The sequence below is a fragment of the Oryx dammah genome, unplaced genomic scaffold, assembly GCF_014754425.2.
Source record: "Oryx dammah isolate SB20612 unplaced genomic scaffold, SCBI_Odam_1.1 HiC_scaffold_2, whole genome shotgun sequence".
Taxonomy (NCBI): domain Eukaryota; kingdom Metazoa; phylum Chordata; class Mammalia; order Artiodactyla; family Bovidae; genus Oryx; species Oryx dammah.
This window is the reverse complement of record NW_024070186.1, coordinates 85,290,357-85,310,263: the sequence shown is the minus strand read 5'-3', so window position 1 is coordinate 85,310,263 and position 19,907 is coordinate 85,290,357. Positions and strand designations below refer to the sequence as shown.

At 37.7% G+C, this 19,907-nt stretch overlaps 1 protein-coding gene across 2 annotated transcripts in view; it reads left to right on the top strand.

The window, feature by feature from the left end:
- The window catches only part of SENP5 (SUMO specific peptidase 5), a 49,894-nt gene that overhangs the window by 20,380 nt on the left and 9,607 nt on the right, over window positions 1–19,907 (top strand). For both annotated transcript variants that reach the window (XM_040249654.1, XM_040249647.1), the window contains exons 3-6: window positions 7,634–7,739; window positions 7,896–8,034; window positions 8,289–8,336; window positions 14,364–14,441. In XM_040249654.1, the coding sequence (XP_040105588.1) occupies window positions 7,634–7,739; window positions 7,896–8,034; window positions 8,289–8,336; window positions 14,364–14,441 (371 nt within the window). The remainder of the gene's footprint in view (window positions 1–7,633; window positions 7,740–7,895; window positions 8,035–8,288; window positions 8,337–14,363; window positions 14,442–19,907) is intronic.

The following is a 19,907-nucleotide window of genomic DNA, read 5'->3' as shown; positions in this document are numbered from 1 at the left end:
AATAATGGAGTGGGTTGCCATTTCCTCCCCAAAGGGATATTCCTGGCCCAGGGATTGAACCCACATCTTTTGCATCTCTTGAACTGCAGGCAGATTCTTTACCACTAGTGCCACCTGGGAAGTCCAATATGTATAAAACATGTTTTCCCACAAAATGACAGTCCTAGAAAAATATTTAAAAATTTTTTTCCTGTTGTTTATGCTGTAGTAGAATGAAGACAAATTTTCCTGCTGTGAGGATAGCAGAACCATGATTTCTAAACCTGAACAGGTTAGCATTTACCTGCAAATACCAATTAACTTGTATTGAGAACTTCCAGATGTTCAAGCTGGATTTAGAAAAGGCCGAGGAACCAGAGATCAAATTGCCAACATCTGTTGGGTCATAGAAAAAGCAAGAGAATTCCAGAAAAACATATACTTTTGCTTCATTGACTATGATAAAGCGTTTTACTGTGTCGGATCACAACAAACTGTGGAAAAATCTTAAAGAGATAGGAATACCAGACCATCCTACCTGCCTCCTGAGAAACCTGTATGCAGGTGAAGAAGCAACAGTAAGAACTGGACATGGAACAATGGACTGGTTCCGTATTGGGAAAGGACTGCATCAAGGCTGTATTGTCACCCTACTTATTTAAATTAGATAGCAGAGTACATCATGCAAAATGCTGGGCTGGATGAAGCACAAGCCCGAATCAAGATTGCTGGGAGAAATATCAGTAACCTCAGATATGCAGATGACACCACCCTTATGGCAGAAAGCTAAGAGGAACTAAAGAGCCTCTTGATTAAGGTGAAAGAGGAGAGTGAAAAAGTTGACTTAAAACTCAGTATTCAAAAGACAAAGATCATGGCATCTGGTCCCATCACTTCATGGCAAATAGACGGGGAAACAATGGAAACAGTGACAGACTTGATTTTGGGGCTCTAAAATCACTGCAGATGGTGACTGCAGTCATAAAATTAAAAGAAGCCTTATCCTTGGAAGAAAAGCTATGACAGACCTAGATGGTGTATTAAAAAACAGAGACGTTACTTTTTGCCAAAAATGGTCCATCTAGTCAAAGCCATGGTTTTTTCAGTAGTCATGTATCGATGTGAGAGTTGGACCATAAAGAAGGCTGAGCACCAAAGAATTGATGCTTTTGAACTGTGGTGTTGGAGAAGACTCTTGAGACTCCCTTGGACTTCAAGGAGATCTAACTAGTCAAATCCTAAAAGAAATCAGTCCTGAATATTCACTGGAAGGACTGATGCCAAAGCTGAAACTCCAATACTTTGGCCCCCTGATGCGAAGAACTGACTCATTTGAAAAGAGCCTGATGCTGGGAGAGACTGAAGGCAGGAGGAGAAGGGGACGACACAGGACAAGATGGTTGGATGGCATTACCAACTTGATGGACATGAGTTTGAGCAAGCTCCGGGAGTTGGTGAAGGGCAAGGAAGCCTGGAGTACTGCAGTCCATGGGATTGCAAAGAATTGGACATGACTGAGTGACTGAACAACAATCAATTAACTTACAAATATAGATGGAGCACTTCCAAAAAAAAGTTGATAAACTGAATGTATCCTAGACTTAAACTGTAGCATAACATGAGGATATAGGAGTTTTTACAGTTTTATAGTTTTTACACATTTAATGACCTATACTTATTTTAACAGGCTAAAAGAGAAAAATCATGGCATCTCAGCAAGTACTGAAAGCCTGTTGTTTAGTCATTGTGTCTAGCTCTTTGCAACCCCATAGACTGTAGCCCATTAGGCTCCTCTGTCCATGGGCTTGCCTAGGCAAGAATACCGGAGTGGGTTGTCATTTCCTTCTTCAGAGGGTCTTCACAACCAGATCAAATCTGCATCTCCTGCATTGGCAGGCACATTCTTTAGCACTGAGACACCAAGGAAGCCCAATCTAACAATAATAAGACATTTTAAAGCATGATAGAAAACTCAGAAGCAATAAAAAATATATATACTGGTTTGATTCCATAAACATTAAAATCTCATAAGTATAGATAAGAAAATTTGTAAGTGAAAATTTGAAAAGTTTAGGTACACGTGTCCTTTGACCCAGAAATTTTAATTTTAGCAACTGTGTTCTAAGAAAACACTAGAATGAGGATATATTGAGGGCTTTAATTGTAACATTATTTAGACAGCTAAAAAGTTAAGAACTTAAATGGTTGTCAGGAGAGAATTGGTTAAAATATGGCAAATCAATTTAATGGACTACTAGATTGTTTTGAGGAGAAGGTGATGGCACCCCACTCAAGTACTGTTGCCTGGAAAATCGCATGGGTGGAGGAGCCTGGTAGGCTGCAGTCCACGGGGTCGAGAGGAGTTGGACACGACTAAGTGACTTCACTTTCACTTTCCTGCATTGGAAAAGGAAATGGCAACCCACTCCAGGGTTCTTGCCTGGAGAATCCCAGGGACGGGGGAGCCTGTTGGGCTGCCATCTATGGGGTTGCACAGAGTCGGACACGACTGAAGTGACTTAGTAGCAGCAGCAGACTATTGTGTTATTTTTACATGTAGCTGTTTAGAAAAATATGGATTCCTACTGCATTCTTTAGACCAAAATGAATTTCAGCTGTGAATAAGAGATTTAGTTTGTATTTCTAATGCTGTTTGTTAATTCCTCTTTTCTGCATGATTATGGAATGCTGCCTGCCATTGGATTCCTTTCTGGATGGTTTCTCTGTTTCTGTGATAGCACTATTCTGCTTCAGTCACTTGCACTTGGTTTTATAATTCAGTGGGTACTAGGCCCTCCTACTCCTCTTTTCTCTTGCCCCTCTTCATTTCTCCCCTTTAATCTTTTTCAGAAATTTCTAAGAATTTCTCATGTTTGTCCCAAGATACATTTGGATTTGTTTTTTCAGTTAACCCAACAAACAAACAGTGGCTTTTGATTGGTGTTACATTAGTAGACTAATTTAGGGGAAAATTACATTCATTTTAATATGGAGCTTTCCTGTTTAAAAATCAAAGAATTACTCCATTTACTGACCTGTGTCTCTTACTAGCATTTGGTAGTGTTTTTCACTTAGGTTTTGCACATTCTTTAAATTTATTCTTATATAGATTGTACCTCTCTTATTTTTGTTGAGACCTTTCTGATGTGTGTATTTTATTTGTTGAAGAACCAAGTGTTGGCATTTCTTACACACCTAACATAATGAACTCCTTTCCACTTTCAAGTGATCCAAGTGACCCATGTCAGTTACTTAAAAAAACTAACACAGTTTAACATCATCAGTAATTTAACTTCTAAAAAACAACTCAGTTTTTGTTTTTCATATAATTACCTCTTGTACTTACAGGGTGGAATATAATTGGAACTCTAGTTTTTCACTGTTTTTTTTTTTTTTTTTTTTTTTTTGCTAATACCGTATCATTTGTTTCTTGGTTATACTAAAATTTTAGTACTTTTGGAGTGAAAGAAATTGTATGTTCCAAATGCATTTTCCTTTTTTAGCTCATTGGTTAGATGAAAACAAGTGGGTAAATAATGGATGTAACTTGTTTTATTATTTTTTTTATTTTTTGGCTACACCCTGCAACATGTGAGGTTTTAGTTCCCCAATCAGAGATTGAACCCTGCCCCCTGCAGTGGAACCTGTCTCCCAACTGCTGGACTCTAGGAAATTCCCTCTCATTTTAAGATGTCTGTTTTCTGGGTTAGTCTTGACCCATGGGTATTAAAAGGGAAAAGTAAAATGAAGAACTATGTTGTTTTTGTAGAGAACAACAGGTCATAGATATTTCCTGCTTTGGAGGTGCCACAACGTACAAGTTAACAGCACAGTTTCTGTCATCACATAACCTACATCAGAATCTTGAGTTCCGCCATATGCTGGTTAAAGGTCCTGGGGGAAGTTATTTAACCTCCCTAAGCCTACTGTCTCCATTTTAAAAGTAGGGATGCTATCTAGTGCATAGGATAGTTATAAGGATGAAATGAGATATTCTCAGTTCAGTTCAGTTGTTCAGTCGTGTCTGACTCTTTGCGATCCCATGAATTGCAGCACGCCAGGCCTCCCTGTCCATCACCAACTCCCAGAGTCTCCAAACTCATGTCCATCGAGTAGGTGATGCCATCCAGCCATCTCATCCTCTGTCGTCCCCTTCTCCTCCTGCCCCCAATCCCTCCCAGCATCAGAGTCTTTTCCAATGAGTCAACTCTTTGCATGAGGTGGGCAAAGTATTGGAGTTTCAGCTTCAGCATCAGTCCTTCCAATGAACACCCAGGACTGATCTCCTTTAGAATGGACTGGTTGGATCTCCTTGCAGTCCAAGGGACTCTCAAGAGTCTTCTCCAACACCACAGTTCAAAAGCATCAATTCTTTGGCACTCAGCTTTCTTCACAGTCCAACTCTCACATTCATACATGACCACTGGAAACACCATAGCCTTGACTAGACGGCCCTTTGTTGGCAAAGTAATGTCTCTGCTTTTGAATATGCTGTCTAGGTTGGTCATAACTTTCCTTCCAAGGAGTAAGCGTCTTTTAATTTCATGGCTGCAATTACCATCTGCAGTGATTTTGGAGCCCCCAAAAATAAAGTCTGACACTGTTTCCACTGTTTCCCTATTTCCCATGAAGTGATGGGACCAGATGCCATGATCTTAGTTTTCTGAATGTTGAGCTTTAAGCCAACTTTTTCATTCTCCTCTTTCACTTTCATCAAGAGGCTTTTTAGTTCCTCTTCACTTTCTGCCATAAAGGTGGTGTCATCTGCATATCTGAGTTTATTGATATTTCTCCCGGCAGTCTTGATTCCAGCTTGTGCTTCTTCCAGCCCAGTGTTTCTCATGATTGAGATATTCTAGTGCTTGGCTTATAAGTGTTTTTTGACTTGTCTTTATATTTCTTGTGCTAGTGAGATAATGGTGTGCATCAGTGAGTCATTGTTATTAGGGCTCTCCTTGAAGAACCAGTTAGGGTCTTCCTAGTGCATTACAAATCCATGTTTATCATCTGAAAGTGAAAAAAATATGAGTAAAAGAAAACATAACTTAAAATCCCCTACATCCAGAAATGACATTGTTAATGAAGACACCTCTTATTACAAGTTTGGGATTGGGTCCATATTCGTTTAGTAGAGGAGATTACTTGACGAGTCTTAATTAAGATTGTTGGGCCTAAAGTTTAATTTTTTGTTACTAAGGGCAATATTTTTGTATAAAATTTGTTCCTTAAATGCAGTTTCTCAAATATTGGGAATTTTTATCTTCTGTTTGTGTCTATTCTCCCATGTAGAGACAAGATTGTTCTTAGACAATGATAAGATATAGTAAACACTATAAGAGTCGGACATGACTGAGCAACTGAACTGAGCTGAACTGATAGGCAAACTTACCAGGCTTCTCTGGTAGCTCAGTTGGTAAAGAATCCGCCTGTGAAGCGGGAGACCTGGGTTTGATCCCATTTAATCCCTGGGTTGGGAAGATCCCCTGGAGGAGGAGATGCAACCCATTCTAGTATTTTTGCCTAGAGAATCCCCATGGCCAGAGAAGCTGGGCAGGCTGCAGTCCATGGGGTTGCAGACAGTCGGATACGACTGAGCACAGCACACAGCTTATATGAATGGTGCCTACTAGATCTTATTGGCAAACTTAAGGCTGAATGAATTCCTAGTTTAGAAGCTCCAAATTTTCATTTCCTCCTCTGACTAAACTGGGGAACACGGAACTCCCTTTCTCTTCTGTGTGGCTAAATCCTAGACCAGAACCAGACATAGGCAAGCAACTATTCATACTATACTCTTGTCTTAAGCCTTTCAAATTGGGAGCCTCTGGTGGGAGAGTAAAAGGAGGAAGGTAAGTTTTCCACACCTTTGTCTGCTCCTGCTCCATACAAAACACTCCCTGCCTAGAACAGACTTTGTTGTGATCATTCCTGTCCACTTTATATTGATGCTTAACAGAGGCCCTTCTTGAAGTCAGAAAGAGGAAAATAAGTGACTTACAGTCCTCATTTTTTCTATCTAAACACTGTGGACTTAACTGTCAGACTGATGGTTAGCAGACTGTTGCTCTTCCCCACTCAGCATCAATGAATAGCCTAAGTCATATCTGCTCTTCTGTGAGCCTCTAAGCCTTCTCTCAGCTTCTTTGACGTTACTTAAAATAATATCCTGGTTTTATTTCCTAGGATATCTTTAGGTATATTTCTTCAGTGGATCCTCTTGGAAGCCATTAAAATGCAGATACATGTTACTTAAATTGATGTAAAGACTAGCCTGTATTCTGGCTAAGAAGTCATCCTTTAATTCTGTTTCCTCTTTTAAAACGTGCCTCACCAGCTATTATCCAGTTAAGCTCACCTCATAGGGTTATGCAGTATCATAAGTATTCAGTTCAGTTCAGTCGCTCAGTCGTGTCCGACTCTTTGCGACCCCATGAATTGCACCACGCCAGGCCTCCCTGTCCATCATCAACTCCTGGAGTTTACTCAAACTCATATCTGTCGAGTTGGTGATGCCATCCAGCCATGTCATCCTCTGTCGTCCCCTTCTCCTCCTGCCCTCATCCCTCACAGCATCAGGGTCTTTTCCAATGAGTCAACTCTTTGCATGAGGTGGCCAACGTACTGGAGTTTCAGCTTTAGCATCAGTCCTTCCAACAAACACCCAGGACTGATCTCCTTTAGGATGGACTTGTTGGATCTCCTTGCAGTCCAAGGGACTCTTAAGAGTCTTCTCCAACACCACAGTTCAAAAGCATCGATTCTCTGGGGCTCAGCTTTCTTCACAGTCCAACTCTCACATCCATACATGACCACTGGAAAAACCATAGCCTTGGCTAGACAGCCCCTTGTTGGCAAAGTAATGTCTCTGTTTTTGAATATGCTGTCTAGGTTGGTCATAACTTTCCTTCCAAGGAGTAAGCGTCTTTTAATTTCATGGCTGCAATCACCATCTGCAGTGATTTTGGAGCCCCCCAAAATAAAGTCTGACACCTTTTCCACTGTTTCCCTATCTATTTCCCATGAAGTGATATTCCTTTTCTGAATGTTGAGCTTTAAGCCAACTTTTTCATTCTCCTCTTTCACTTTCATCAAGAGGTTTTTAGTTCCTCTTCACTTTCTGCCATAAGGGTGGTGTCATCTGCATATCTGAGGTTATTGATATTTCTCCTGGCAATCTTGATTCCAGCTTGTATAATAGCTATGAAATTGTATGATATTAAAAATGTCTTAGAAGTCGTCCTCTGTTGAGATGTGAAATTTCATACCTTTATCAATAGTAAATACAACTGACAGTGTTCTCAACAATTCCCTCTAATTCTGAATTTTAAAAAGGTAATTTCTTCAGTTACCAAATGTGATAGACACATTTAACCAGATGATTAAACCGTTTAGATTTGACCTTTAGGAGATGGGCTTCTTCCCCAAGGCCAAGCTACTGAAAAATGTCAATCTTTAATTTCAGCTAGCTATTCTCTTTCTAGCAATCCAAAGTGAAATGATACCTTATCTTTTAAAAGATTTCTTTTTAGTATATTACATTTAGTAATGTAATTTAAACATATGTTATATGTTGGGTATAGGTTAAGTATCGGGACAGTGACTTTGCCGAAAATGGCTGTTTCCATCTTAACTTTTCTTTCTTCCTTTATTTAAGGATTCCTAGATGAGGTTATGAAGAAGTATGGCAGTTTGGTCCCACTCAGTGAAAAAGATGTCCTTGGAAGATTAAAAGATGTCTTTAATGAAGACTTTTCTAATAGGTTTGTCAATAATGCTTAAGTTAAGCCCTTGAAAAGAAAATTATTGGCTTATAGGACTTTTCTCTTGATTAAAAAAAAGAAAAAAAACCTGATACTTAACAGTAAACTGAGTTAAACTTTTGTTGTTGTTTTACTTTCAAAATATTTCTGTTTCAGAAAACCGTTTATCAATAGGGAAATAACAAACTATCGGGCCAGACATCAAAAATGCAACTTCCGCATCTTCTACAATAAGCACATGCTGGATATGGATGATCTAGCAACCCTGGATGGTCAGAACTGGCTGAATGACCAGGTGAGTGTATTGTATATTCTCACCATAGAAAAGCTGCAGAGGATATTGGACAATGAAGTGTAAAATGCAGCCTCTGGGCTGGCCTCACAATTATCTTTTGGAATCAAGAATTCTTCATTCCTTACTATAGTGACTGTTCACTCACCCAGTATTAGAAAACTTTGATTACTATTAGCAGTAGCTATGTTATTCCTTCTGAGTGGATGTTCTGAATTGTATGTGGGGTTAATGGGTTTTATATTGACTTTTTATAGGTCATAAATATGTATGGTGAGCTGATAATGGATGCAGTCCCAGACAAAGTAAGTGAAAACTTTTTCTACAGGAGAGAGGGTCCTATGTATTACAGAAAGAAAGCCAATACAATATTGTAAAGTAATTAACCTCCAATTAAAATAAATAAATTTATATTAAAAAAAAGAAGCTTTTTCTTTTTTAAAAAATTTCTGATATTTCTTAGATTTTTAAAAAGATGTTTGTCTTGATCATGTGCTAGAATTGGGCATAAGTTCTATAAAATCATGTGAGCATAAAGTCATGCCAGTGTTTTCCTGCTTATTTATTTCAGAGTGGGTGTATTTTTGATATCTTAGGGAGGCTTTTTTTTTTACATGCACAAAAAGGACTGTTCGCTTTAAGCATTTAAATTTAACTTAAAGAATTTTTTTAACTTAATGACTTATTCTCTTTAAAAATGTAGTAAAGTGTGTTCATCTTAACTTTTTCTTGGATTAATCTTTGATACTCAGTTTAAATACAAACTAACCCCCATTAAACTCTAAAATTCCCACAAGAGCTTAGTTACATATCAAAAAGCTATTTTTTTATTTAATATATTTTGTTTCTGAATACTGATTGCCTGATTGGTAGCCATTAATTTCAATAAGCAAAACCTTTTTAAGTACTTTATAAACTTTCATAAGTCTAATCATTTAAACAGGTAAATATAAGGAATCTCAGATTCCAACACTTTATTGATAGAGACAAAATGTCATAACTTTCCACTTAAAATAAAAAATTGATTAAACATTTTAAATTGGAATCATGAAGCTCATCTGTCAGATTCTCTATTTTGTCAAATTCTCTTAAAGTGTAAATCTAAACATACAGATGATTTTTAACATAAAAGTATTCATTTCAAAACTATAGTTTCCCTTTATTACCACTACATTTAATTCTAAACCTTCACGGTATAAAAAAGACACAACTGAAAGTGGTTCTCAAAGTATGGTCGCCAAACCAGCAGCACCAGCATCACGTGGGAATTTACTAAAAATGCAAATTTTTGAGGAAAGTAGGGAAAACCACTAGACCATTCAGGTATGACCTAAATCAAATCCCTTAGTGATTATACAGTGGAAGTAACAAATAGATTCAAAGGATTAGATCTGATAGAGTGCCTGAAGAACTATGGACAGAGGTTCATGACATTGTACAGGAGGCAGTGATCAAGACCATCCCCAAGAAAAAGAAAGGCAAAAAGGCAAAATGGCTGTCTGAGGAGGCCTTACAAATAGCTGAAAAAAGAAGAGAAGCTAAAGGGAAAGGAGAAGAAGACAGACATACCCATTTGAATGCAGAGTTCCAACTCTCTCTCCAAAGAGAGTTCTTACCTCTCTTCCAAGGAGAGATAAGAAAGCCTTCCTCAGAGATCAGTGCAAAGAAATAGTGGAAAAAAATAGAGTGGGAAAAACTAGATATCTCTTCAAGAAAATCAGAGATACCAAGGGAACGTTTCATGCAAAGATGGGCACAATAAAGGACAGAAATGGTATGGACCTGCAGAAGATATGAAGAGGTGGCAAGAATACACAGAATGACACAAAAAAGATCTTCATGACCCAGATAACCACGATGGTGTGATCACTCACCTTCAGCCAGACATCCTGGAATGGGAAGTCAGGTGGGCCTTAGGAAGCATCACTACAACTAAGCTAGAGGAGGTGATGGAATTCCAGCTGAACTTCAATTTCAAATCCTAAAAGATGATGCTGTGAAAGTGCTGCACTCAATATGCCAGCAAATTTGGAAAACTCAGCAGTGGAAAAGGTCAGTTTTCATTTCAATCTCAAAAAAGGGCAATGCCAAAAAAGGGCAATTGCCAAAAAAGGGCAGTGCCAAAGAATGTTCAATTCTTTGTTGTGCACAATTGCACTCATCTCACATGCTAGCAAAGCAATGCCCCAAATTATCCAAGCCAGGCTTCAACAGTATGTTAATTTCCAGACATTCAGGCTGGATTTGGAAAAGGCAGAAGAACCAGAAATCAAATTGCCAACATCTGGTGGATGATCAAAAAGCAAGACAATTCCAGAAAAACTTCTATTTCTGCTTTATTGACTATGCCAAAGCCTTTGACTGTGTGGATCACAATAAACTATGGAAAATTCTTAAAGGGATGGGAATACCAGACTACCTTACTTGCCTCCTAAGAAATCTGTATGCAGGTCAAGAAGCATCAGTTAGAACCGGACATGGAACAACAGACTGGTTCCAAATCAGGAAAGGAGTACGTCAAGGCTGTATACTGTCACCCTGCTTATTTACATTAGAGAGCAAAGTACATCATGCAAAATGCCGGGCTGGATGAAGCACAAGCTAGAATCAAGATTGCCTGAAGAATATCAATAACCTCAGATATGCAGATGACACCATCCTTATGGCAGAAAGTGAAGAAGAACTAAAGAGCCTCTTGATGAAAGTGAAAGAGGATAGTGAAAAAGTTGACTTAAAACTCAACATTCACAAAAGGAAGATCATGGCATCCAGACCCATCACTTCATGGCAAATAGATGTGGAAACAATGGAAACAGTGACAAGACTTTATTTTGGGGGCCTCCAAAATCACTGCAGCTGGTGACTGCAGCCATAAAATTAAAAGACACTTGCTCCTTGGAAGAAAAGCTATGACCAACCTATACAGCATATTAAAAAGCAGAGACATTACTTTGCCAACAAAAGTCCATCTAGTCAAAGCTATAGTTTTTCCAGTAGTCATACATAGATGTGAGAGTTGGACCATAATGAAAGCTGAGTGCCAAAGAATTGATGCTTTTGAACTGTGGTATTGGAGAAGATTCTTGAGAGTCCCTTGGATTTCAAGGAGATCAAACCAGTCCATCATAAAGGAAATCAGTGCTGAATATTCATTGGAAGGACTGATGCTGAAGCTAAAACTCCAATACTTTGGCCATCTGATGTGAAGAACTGACTCACTGGAAAAGACCCTGATGCTGGGAAAGATTGAAGGCAGGAAGAGAAAGAGACGACAGAGGATGAGATGTTGGATGGCATTACCGACTTGATGGACATGAGTTTGAGCAAGCTCCAGGAGCTGGTGATGGACAGGGAAGCCTGGCATGCTGCAGTCCCTGGGGTTGCAAAGAGTCGGACACGATAGAGTGACTGAACTAACTGAAAGTGGTTCTCAAAGTACGGTCCCCAAACCAGCAGCTTCAGCATCATGTGAGAATTTACTAGATACACAAATTTTTGGATCCATCCAAAATTTCTGGTAAGTCAGAAACTGGAGAGTGGGTCCTAGCAATCTGTTTTAATCAGCCCTTCAGTTTCTGATGCACTCAGAAGTTTGAGAATCACTGCCTAGAGATGGCTACTATAAGCATTTTTGTGGATACCTAAAGCTCCCTGGTTCTCAAAAAAATTTGTGCATTAGAATCCTCAGATACCAGATTGCTGAGCCCACTCTCATAGTTTCTGCTTTATTAAGTCTTTAGTGGGGTCTGAGAATTTGTATTTTAACAAGTTCCCAGGTGATACTTACACTGCTGGCTTGATGGCCACATCCTGAGAACCTCAGCACTAACAGGAACAGTTTTTTCATCTCAAGTGAGTCAAAGTTACTGAGTAAACGCTTGAAAACCATAGTATGTTTACTCTCTCTGGTGAGCTGATACCCATTTATAAGCCAGAATTTTGAAAAGGCCAAGGATGCAGAACATGATGTGCCATATGACTAATTTTTTCAGTGTTAGCAGTGACCTTTTTATAGTTATATTGGGCTTCCCTGATAGCTCAGTTGGTAAAGAATCTGCCTGCAATGCAGGAGACCCCGGTTCAATTCCTGGGTCGGGAAGATCCCCTAGAGAAGGGCAGGCTACCCACTCCAGTATTCTGGCCTAGAGAATTCCATGGACAGTCCATGGGGTCGCAAAGACATGGACAGGACTAAGCCACTTTCACTTGCATGACTATCAGTTCAGTTCAGTCGCTCAGTGATGTCCAACTTCTTGCGACCCCATGAATTGCATTACGCCAGGCCTCCCTGTCGATCAACAACTCCCGGAGTTCACCCAAACTCATGTCTGTCAAGTCAGTGATGCTATCCAGCCATCTCATTCTCTGTTGTCCCCTTCTCCTCCTGCCCCCAATCCCTCCAGCATCAGAGTCTTTTCCAATGAGTCAACTCTTCGCATGAGGTGGCCAAAGTATTGGAGTTTCAGCTTCAGCATCAGTCCTTCCAAAGAAATCCCAGGGCTGATCTCCTTTAGAATGGGTAGATCTCCTTGCAGTCTAAGGGACTCTCAAGAGTCTTCTCCAACACCACAGTTCAAAAGCATCAATTCTTCGGCGCTCAGCTTTCTTCACGGTCCAACTCTCACATCCATACATGACTACTGGAAAAACCATAGCCTTGACTAGACGGCCCTTTGTTGGCAAAGTAATGTCTCTGCTTTTCAATATGCTGTCTAGGTTGGTCATAACTTTCCTTCCAAGGAGTAAGCGTCTTTTAATTTCATGGCTGCAGCCACCATCTGCAGTGATTTTGGAGCCCCCCAAAATAAAGTCTGACACTGTTTCCACTGTTTCCCCATCTATTTCCCATGAAGTGATGGGACCATGCCATGATCTTCATTTTCTGAATGTTGAGCTTTCAGCCAACTTTTTCATTCTCCTCTTTCACTTTCATCAAGAGGCTTTTAGTTCCTCTTCACTTTCTGCCATAAGGGTAGTGTCATCTGCATATCTGAGGTTACTGATATTTCTCCCGGCAGTCTTGATTCCAGCTTGTGCTTCTTCCAGCCCAGCGTTTCTCATGATGTACTCCACATATAAGTTAAATAAGCAGAGTGACAATATACAGCCTTGACGTACTCCTTTTCCTATTTGGAACCAGTCTTTTGTTCCATGTCCAGTTCTAACTGTTGCTTCCTGACCTTCTCAAGAGGCAGGTCAGGTGGTCTGGTATTCCCATCTCTTTCAGAATTTTCCACAGTTTATTGTGATCCACACAGTCAAAGGCTCTGGCATAGTCAATAAAGCAGAAATAGATGTTTTTCTGGAACTCTCTTGTTTTTTTTGATGATCCAGCGGATGTTGGCAATTTGATCTCTGGTTCCTCTGCCTTTTCTAAAACCAGCTTGAACATCTGGAAGTCCATGGTTCACATATTGCTGAAGCCTGGCTTGGAAAATTTGGGGCATTCCTTTACTAGCATGTGAGATGAGTGCAACTGTGCGGTAGTTTGAGCATTCTTTAGCATTGTCTTTCTTTGGGATTGGAATGAAAACTGACCTTTTCCAGTCCTGTGGCCACTGCTGAGTTTTCCAAATTTGCTGGCATACTGAATGCAGCACTTTCACAGCATCATCTTTCAGGATTTGAAATAGCTCCACTGGAATTCCATCACCTACACTAGCTTTGCTCATAGTGATGCTTTCTAAGGCCCACTTAACTTCACATTCCAGGATGTCTGGCTCTAGGTGAGTGATCACACCATCGTGATTATCTGGGTCGTGAAGATCTTTTTTGTACAGTTTTTCTGTGTATTCGTGCCACCTCTTCTTAATATCTTCTGCTTCTGTTAGGTCCATACCATTTCTGTCCTTTATTGAGCCCATCTTTGCATGAAAAGTTCCCTTGGTATCTCTAATTTTCTTGGAGAGATGACTATAGGAGTCTACAAATCTACATTCCTCAAATCTAATTAGTTTTGTACTTCTCATCTTTGTTGAGTTCAAGGTAACTGTTACCTTTTTCTTTCATAGCCTTTTTCAACTTTATCACCTGATTTGACAAGATTTATCAGATTGTTTCTTTACTTGATTGGATTCAGGTCATCTGTTTACTGCCCCAGTCCAGTTCTGATAAGACACCACATCTGTAAGGTCATTCTAATGAAAATATGAAATAGTCTTTTGTGAACTGCTATAATGTATGTTTTTGTCATTATTTTTAACAAAAAACTTTTCCTCATTTTTTGGTCTGTCTTACATTCAGGGATTTTTAAATTTCCCTTTTGTTGTGAATTTTTAAGTCCTGACACAGCCTAATATAATCTTGAGTGCTTGTATTTGATGTCTTTCTAGGTTCACTTCTTCAACAGCTTTTTTCATAGACAGCTGGTTACCAAAGGATATAATGGAGTAAAAAGATGGACTAAAAAGGTATTTGCTTTATTTCTTTTTTTATTCTAAATTTGAAATGCAGATGAAGCTATCTTTACTGCCAGTATGATACATAGTAGAAACAGGCCCATTGACTTAAAGTTGCTTTTTATTATTTCTTTTAAATCTTTTTGTTTGAAAGACAAGACACTAGTAAAATTTCTCAATCTATCCAGTTGACTGGAATCTGCTATAACAGAAAGCACTGGATTGGAAGTTAAAGGTTCTGACACTATTATTAGCTGGCTGTGCAATTAGATAAGATTAATTTGGGCTTCAGATTGCTTATTTAGAAAAACAAAATGATAAAGCAATCCCTAAGGTTCTTTCCAACCTTAATTTCTCTCTTTATTCATTGACTATGTCAGAAACATTATTTTAAAAGCCTATTTATGTTCTATTTTTGATATTAAGTCTTATGTAATTGTGGGTGTAAATTATTTTTGCAAAGTACAAATAGCTGATTGAACATTGCTAGGTAGGTTTTTTGTGCAAGGCATCATCAGTAGTGCCAAGATAAACTAAATTGAAGAGTGCACATTGGGGAAATAATGAACTCAGGATTTAGACCTGGGTTCACATCCTGGTTTAGCCACTTAAATAGTTGTAAGACCTTAGGCAAATTACTTAATTCCCTTAAGCTTTAGTTTTATCATTTAAAAAATGGGAATGTCAGTTATATTTATCTTGTGAGAATTAAATGAGAATGCATGTAAATCAGTAAGTACATGATAAACACACATTAAGTGGTCATCATTTTTATATTATGCTGGTAGAAGCATGGGAGAAGAAAGAATAGCCGGATTGCAAAGACCAAAGATGAGGGTGGCATGAAGTGAATCTGATTCAGAGATGCAGGGCCTTGTGGTCTACGTTTTAAGTTTTATCCTAAATGTGTAAGAATCTATTGAAGGGTTTTAGGTGACAGCATCCAATTTGTATTTTGCTCTAGTGGCACTGAAGATGGATGAATGTGGGAGCAAAGTTGATGTGAGTAGGAGGCCACTGCAGATTAACTGTATTTAAATTTCAATCGTAGAAGAGGTGGGAGTTGTTCACAAATACGAGTGTGACCTAGGAAGTAAATTAACAGGACTTGGTGATGAGTAGGTTATGAGGGATGAAGAAGAGGAATTGTGAAAGATGACTTCTGAGCATGTAACTTGTGCCACTAGATGGGCTGTGGTGGTGTTTATATTAGAAAAATTGAGGATGGCTAATTAGTAGGGGATTGGTCCAATGAAAAATATACATCCGAGACTTCCTTGGTGATCCAGTGGCTAAGACTCTGGGCTCCTAATGCAGGGTCCTGGGTTTGATCCCTGTCAGGGAACTAGATCCATCCCTCATGCTGCAACAGAGATTGCGAGTGCCACAATTAAGACCTGGTGCAGCCAAATAAATAAATAAAAGTAAATATAAAATATATATAAATAAAGATATGTATATACATCCATATAACAGGATACTACTTAACCAGGAGAAGTTACATAGCTGAGGAAAGATGATCATGTGTAGTATGGAGTAGAGAAAGGTTAGACAGGTATATCTTGAAAGTATTATAAAGTGAATATTGCAAAAAAGTGAGTCACCAGATTTTTTGTTTTCCCAGTGCATATAAAAGTTATGTTTACACAATAGTCCCTAATATTTGCAATAGTATTATGGATTAAAAAAAATAATGTGCATACCTTAATTAAAAGTACCTTTTTGCTTTAAAAAAAAAAAAAATGCTAACCATCCCCTGAGCCTGAGTGAATTGGAGCAATAATATCAAAGATCACTGATCATGAATAACTATAATGAATATAATAATAATGAAAAAAATTGAAATATTGCAAGAATTACCAGAATGTGGCAAAGACACATGAAGTAAACAAATGTTGGAAAAATGGTGCCAATAGGCTTTATCTATGCAGGGTTGCCATAAATCTTTAATTCATAAAATATGCAGTATCTGCACAGTACAGTAAAACAAGGTATGTCTTGTAAATAGCATGGAAATTTTTCTGAATAATAAATGACATGAAATTGAAGGAATAAAGCCAAGTATAATTCAGTGTCATCTCATTAAATAGAATAAATTAAATTGTTCCATCCTGTGGACCCTCTCAGATTGGATTAAATCAGAAAATCCAACTATATGTGTGTATAAGAAACAAACATAAAATAATATGAAAAAGCTTGAAAGTCAAGTGACAGGTACTAGGCAAATGCAAACCAAAAGAAAGGAGTGGCGGTGGCAAGCAACAAGGAGGAACAGTAGTATTAACAGCAGATGAGGTAGAATTTAGGGTGAAAAGTACACTGTGATAAAATTTTAGTATATAGGAGATATAACAGTGATTATAAAAGCAAGGAGACTTTGGTAAATAGTGATATTGAGAGACCTATTTCATAGTTGGACAAATCTAGCAGATAAAAAATAAGATCATATATAAAAAATACAACCAGTGTTTTTGGTTTAACAGATCATACCCCTCAAAAAAGAGAATATATATTTATTCTTATATCCAAGAAACATTTGTAAAAATTGGTCATGTACTTGGCCAAAATTATTACATTTACTATTCCTTAACCAGAGTTCAATCAAATTAAAAATAAATAGTAAAAGTATCTAAAAAAATCTTTAAAATTTTCACAAATATACATATTACTTGATATAACCCTTGGGTCTAAAAGAAAATAGATTATATAGTAAAGGACAGAAAAGGGAACACAATCTTAGCAGCCGCTATGGAATAAAATGAAATCTCTTTTGAGAAAAAAAAATAATAGTCATAAATGCTATTATTATTAAAGAAAAAAGGAAAAAGAGAAGAATTAAGTACTTACTAAGTTTGATTACATTAAGAAAAATTATGGAGCAACCAAGAATTTGGAATGCAACAAATAGTGAAACAATGAAAGTACAAAGAAAATCCACAGCAGAATTTTAAAAAATTTATCTCAAAGCAGCAGAGTCCATTCTGTGTACAACTTAAAACTCTGATGATATAAAAAATGAATTAATTCAACTATATAAAAGATAAATGTAAACTGGGAAAAATATTTGATATTTATGTCAAATATTTGATATCAAATGTATATTTATATCAAATATCAAAGAACTATTTTTAAACATATAAGTGCTTCTACACATGAGTAAGAAAACAACCTCACCAACTCAATAAAAAAAATGAGTGAATGATAAGAATGAAAAGTATTATAAAGAAGTCCTTGAGTTCTGGATATAAGTCTTCTGTCAAATCTATATTTTTTATTGTTTTGTCTCAGTCAGTCTCTAACTTTTCTCCTTATTTCTTTAACATGCGTTTTGATGAAGAGACTTTTATTTTTATGAAATCTAATTTACCATACTCTTTTCTTTTATAGTCTTGCTTTCTATATCCAGTCTAAGAAATATTTGCCTCATATATTTTCTTCTAACAGCTTTATAGTTTTAGGTTTTATATTTACATCTCTGGTGCATCTCAGTTTTTGTGTAATCATAAGGTAGGGATCAAGATTTTTTTTCCCCCTCCATATGGTTGGATGGCATCACCGACTCAATGGACATGGGTTTGGGTGGACTCCGGGAGTTGGTGATAGACAGGGAGGCCTGGCGTGCTGTGGTTTGGGGTCACAAAGAGTCGGACACGACTAAGCGACTGAACTGATATATATCCAGTTGTTTCAGTGGCATTTCCTGAAAAGACTTCTCTTTCCCATTTTAATTGCTTTGGCATCTTTGGAGAAAGTTAATTGACCATATATGTGTGGGTCTATTTCTGGACTTTGTTCTTTTGCACTGATCTCTTTGTTCTTATGCTAATACCACACTGTCTTGATCACTGTCTTTACAGTTTGTCTTAAAATCAGTGTAAATGGCCATGTTTAGCCTTCTTTTTCAGATAGCTTTGGCAATTCTAGGTCCTTTTGCATTCTCATTGAAATTTCAGAATCAGTTTGTCAATCTCTACTTTTAGAAAACTTGCTGGGTTATGATTGGGATTGTGTTTAATCTGTACGTTCATTTGGAGAGAATGGAGGCCTTAACAGTATTGTCTTTCAGTCTATAAACATGGTATATTTTCCATTTATTTGTATCTTTAATTTTTTTCAGGAATATTTTTTAAATCTTAGTGTACAGATCTTGCGCCTAAATGTATCATAGGTATTTCATATTTCTGAAACTGCTATAAACAGAATTTTTAAAATGTTACATTTCAGTTATTTGCAGTTAGTATAGAGAAATACAGTTGATTTCTCTATATTGATGTTGTATCCTGTGACTTGTCAAACTCACTCACTGATTCTAGGAGATTTTTGTAAATTCTATGAGATTTTCATAAATGATCTATAGATACTCTTTATCAAGTTAAGGAAGATACCTCCTATTTGTGGTTTGCTGACAGCTTTTAATCATAGATAGATGTTAAGTTTTATCAAATGCTTTCTCTGTATCTAAGAGATGGTGCTATGTTTTTTCATCTTTATCCCATTAATGAGATTCAGACTGAAGGAGCAGCACCTAATCTTGAGACATGTCAGTCTTAGAGCTACATGATGGTTCTTGAAGCTTCAGCTTGGTCATGACATAAATTCACTTCTCTTTACCCTGCATAGGTTAAAGCAAAGCATGTGACGTTTCTCCCCCTGGGAGGGGCAGTGAAGCCACATGGCAATAGGTAGTTCTATATAATCCTCTTACAGGGAACTGAAAGTGTTAGTTGCTCAGTCATGTCTGTGTCTGACTCTTTGCAACCCCATGGACTGTAGCCTTCCAGGCTCCTCTGTCCACGGGATTCTCTGGCAAGAATACAGGAGTGGGTTGCCATTCCCTTCTCTAGGGTATCTTCCTGACCCAGGGATCGAATCTGGGTCTCCTGCATGGTAGGCAGATTCTTTACCGTTTGAGCCTCCCTCTTATAGTAAGGACAACAAATAATTGATATCAATAATATAATTGACCACACATAGCATTCTTAATTGTATGTAATAAGGTTGTGTGTGTGTGTGTGAAAATTAATAAAGAAGAAAAAGATCTGGAAATATATAAACCAAAGTGTATCTTTTTATCTGTACTTTGTAATTTTTATTTTAAAATTGCCTTATAATTAAAAAGCTTCTTTTTAAGAAAAATGTAAATTTGGTCTCATTTAATACTGTATTTTAAATATGATTCCTTGTTTTAGATACTCAGAATTTTTGAGCCGGAAAGGACCAGTTGTCTGTCCTGTTTAATATTTCCTGTCCACTTTACCTCCCAGGTTTATAGATACAGAAACTGCAGAAGTGCTTTGTTCCAAGGTCATGTAAACTAGTGGAAGATTCTTCTAGAGCAGGACATTATCTGAATATCAGAAAGCAAAGAAGCCTTGAGAAACAGTTGCTAAGAATCTAGTTTAAAATAGTCTTGTAATTGTTTTAACTCAAGGAATCACTAAAATACTCATAAAAACACCTGAAAGAAGTCCATTCATC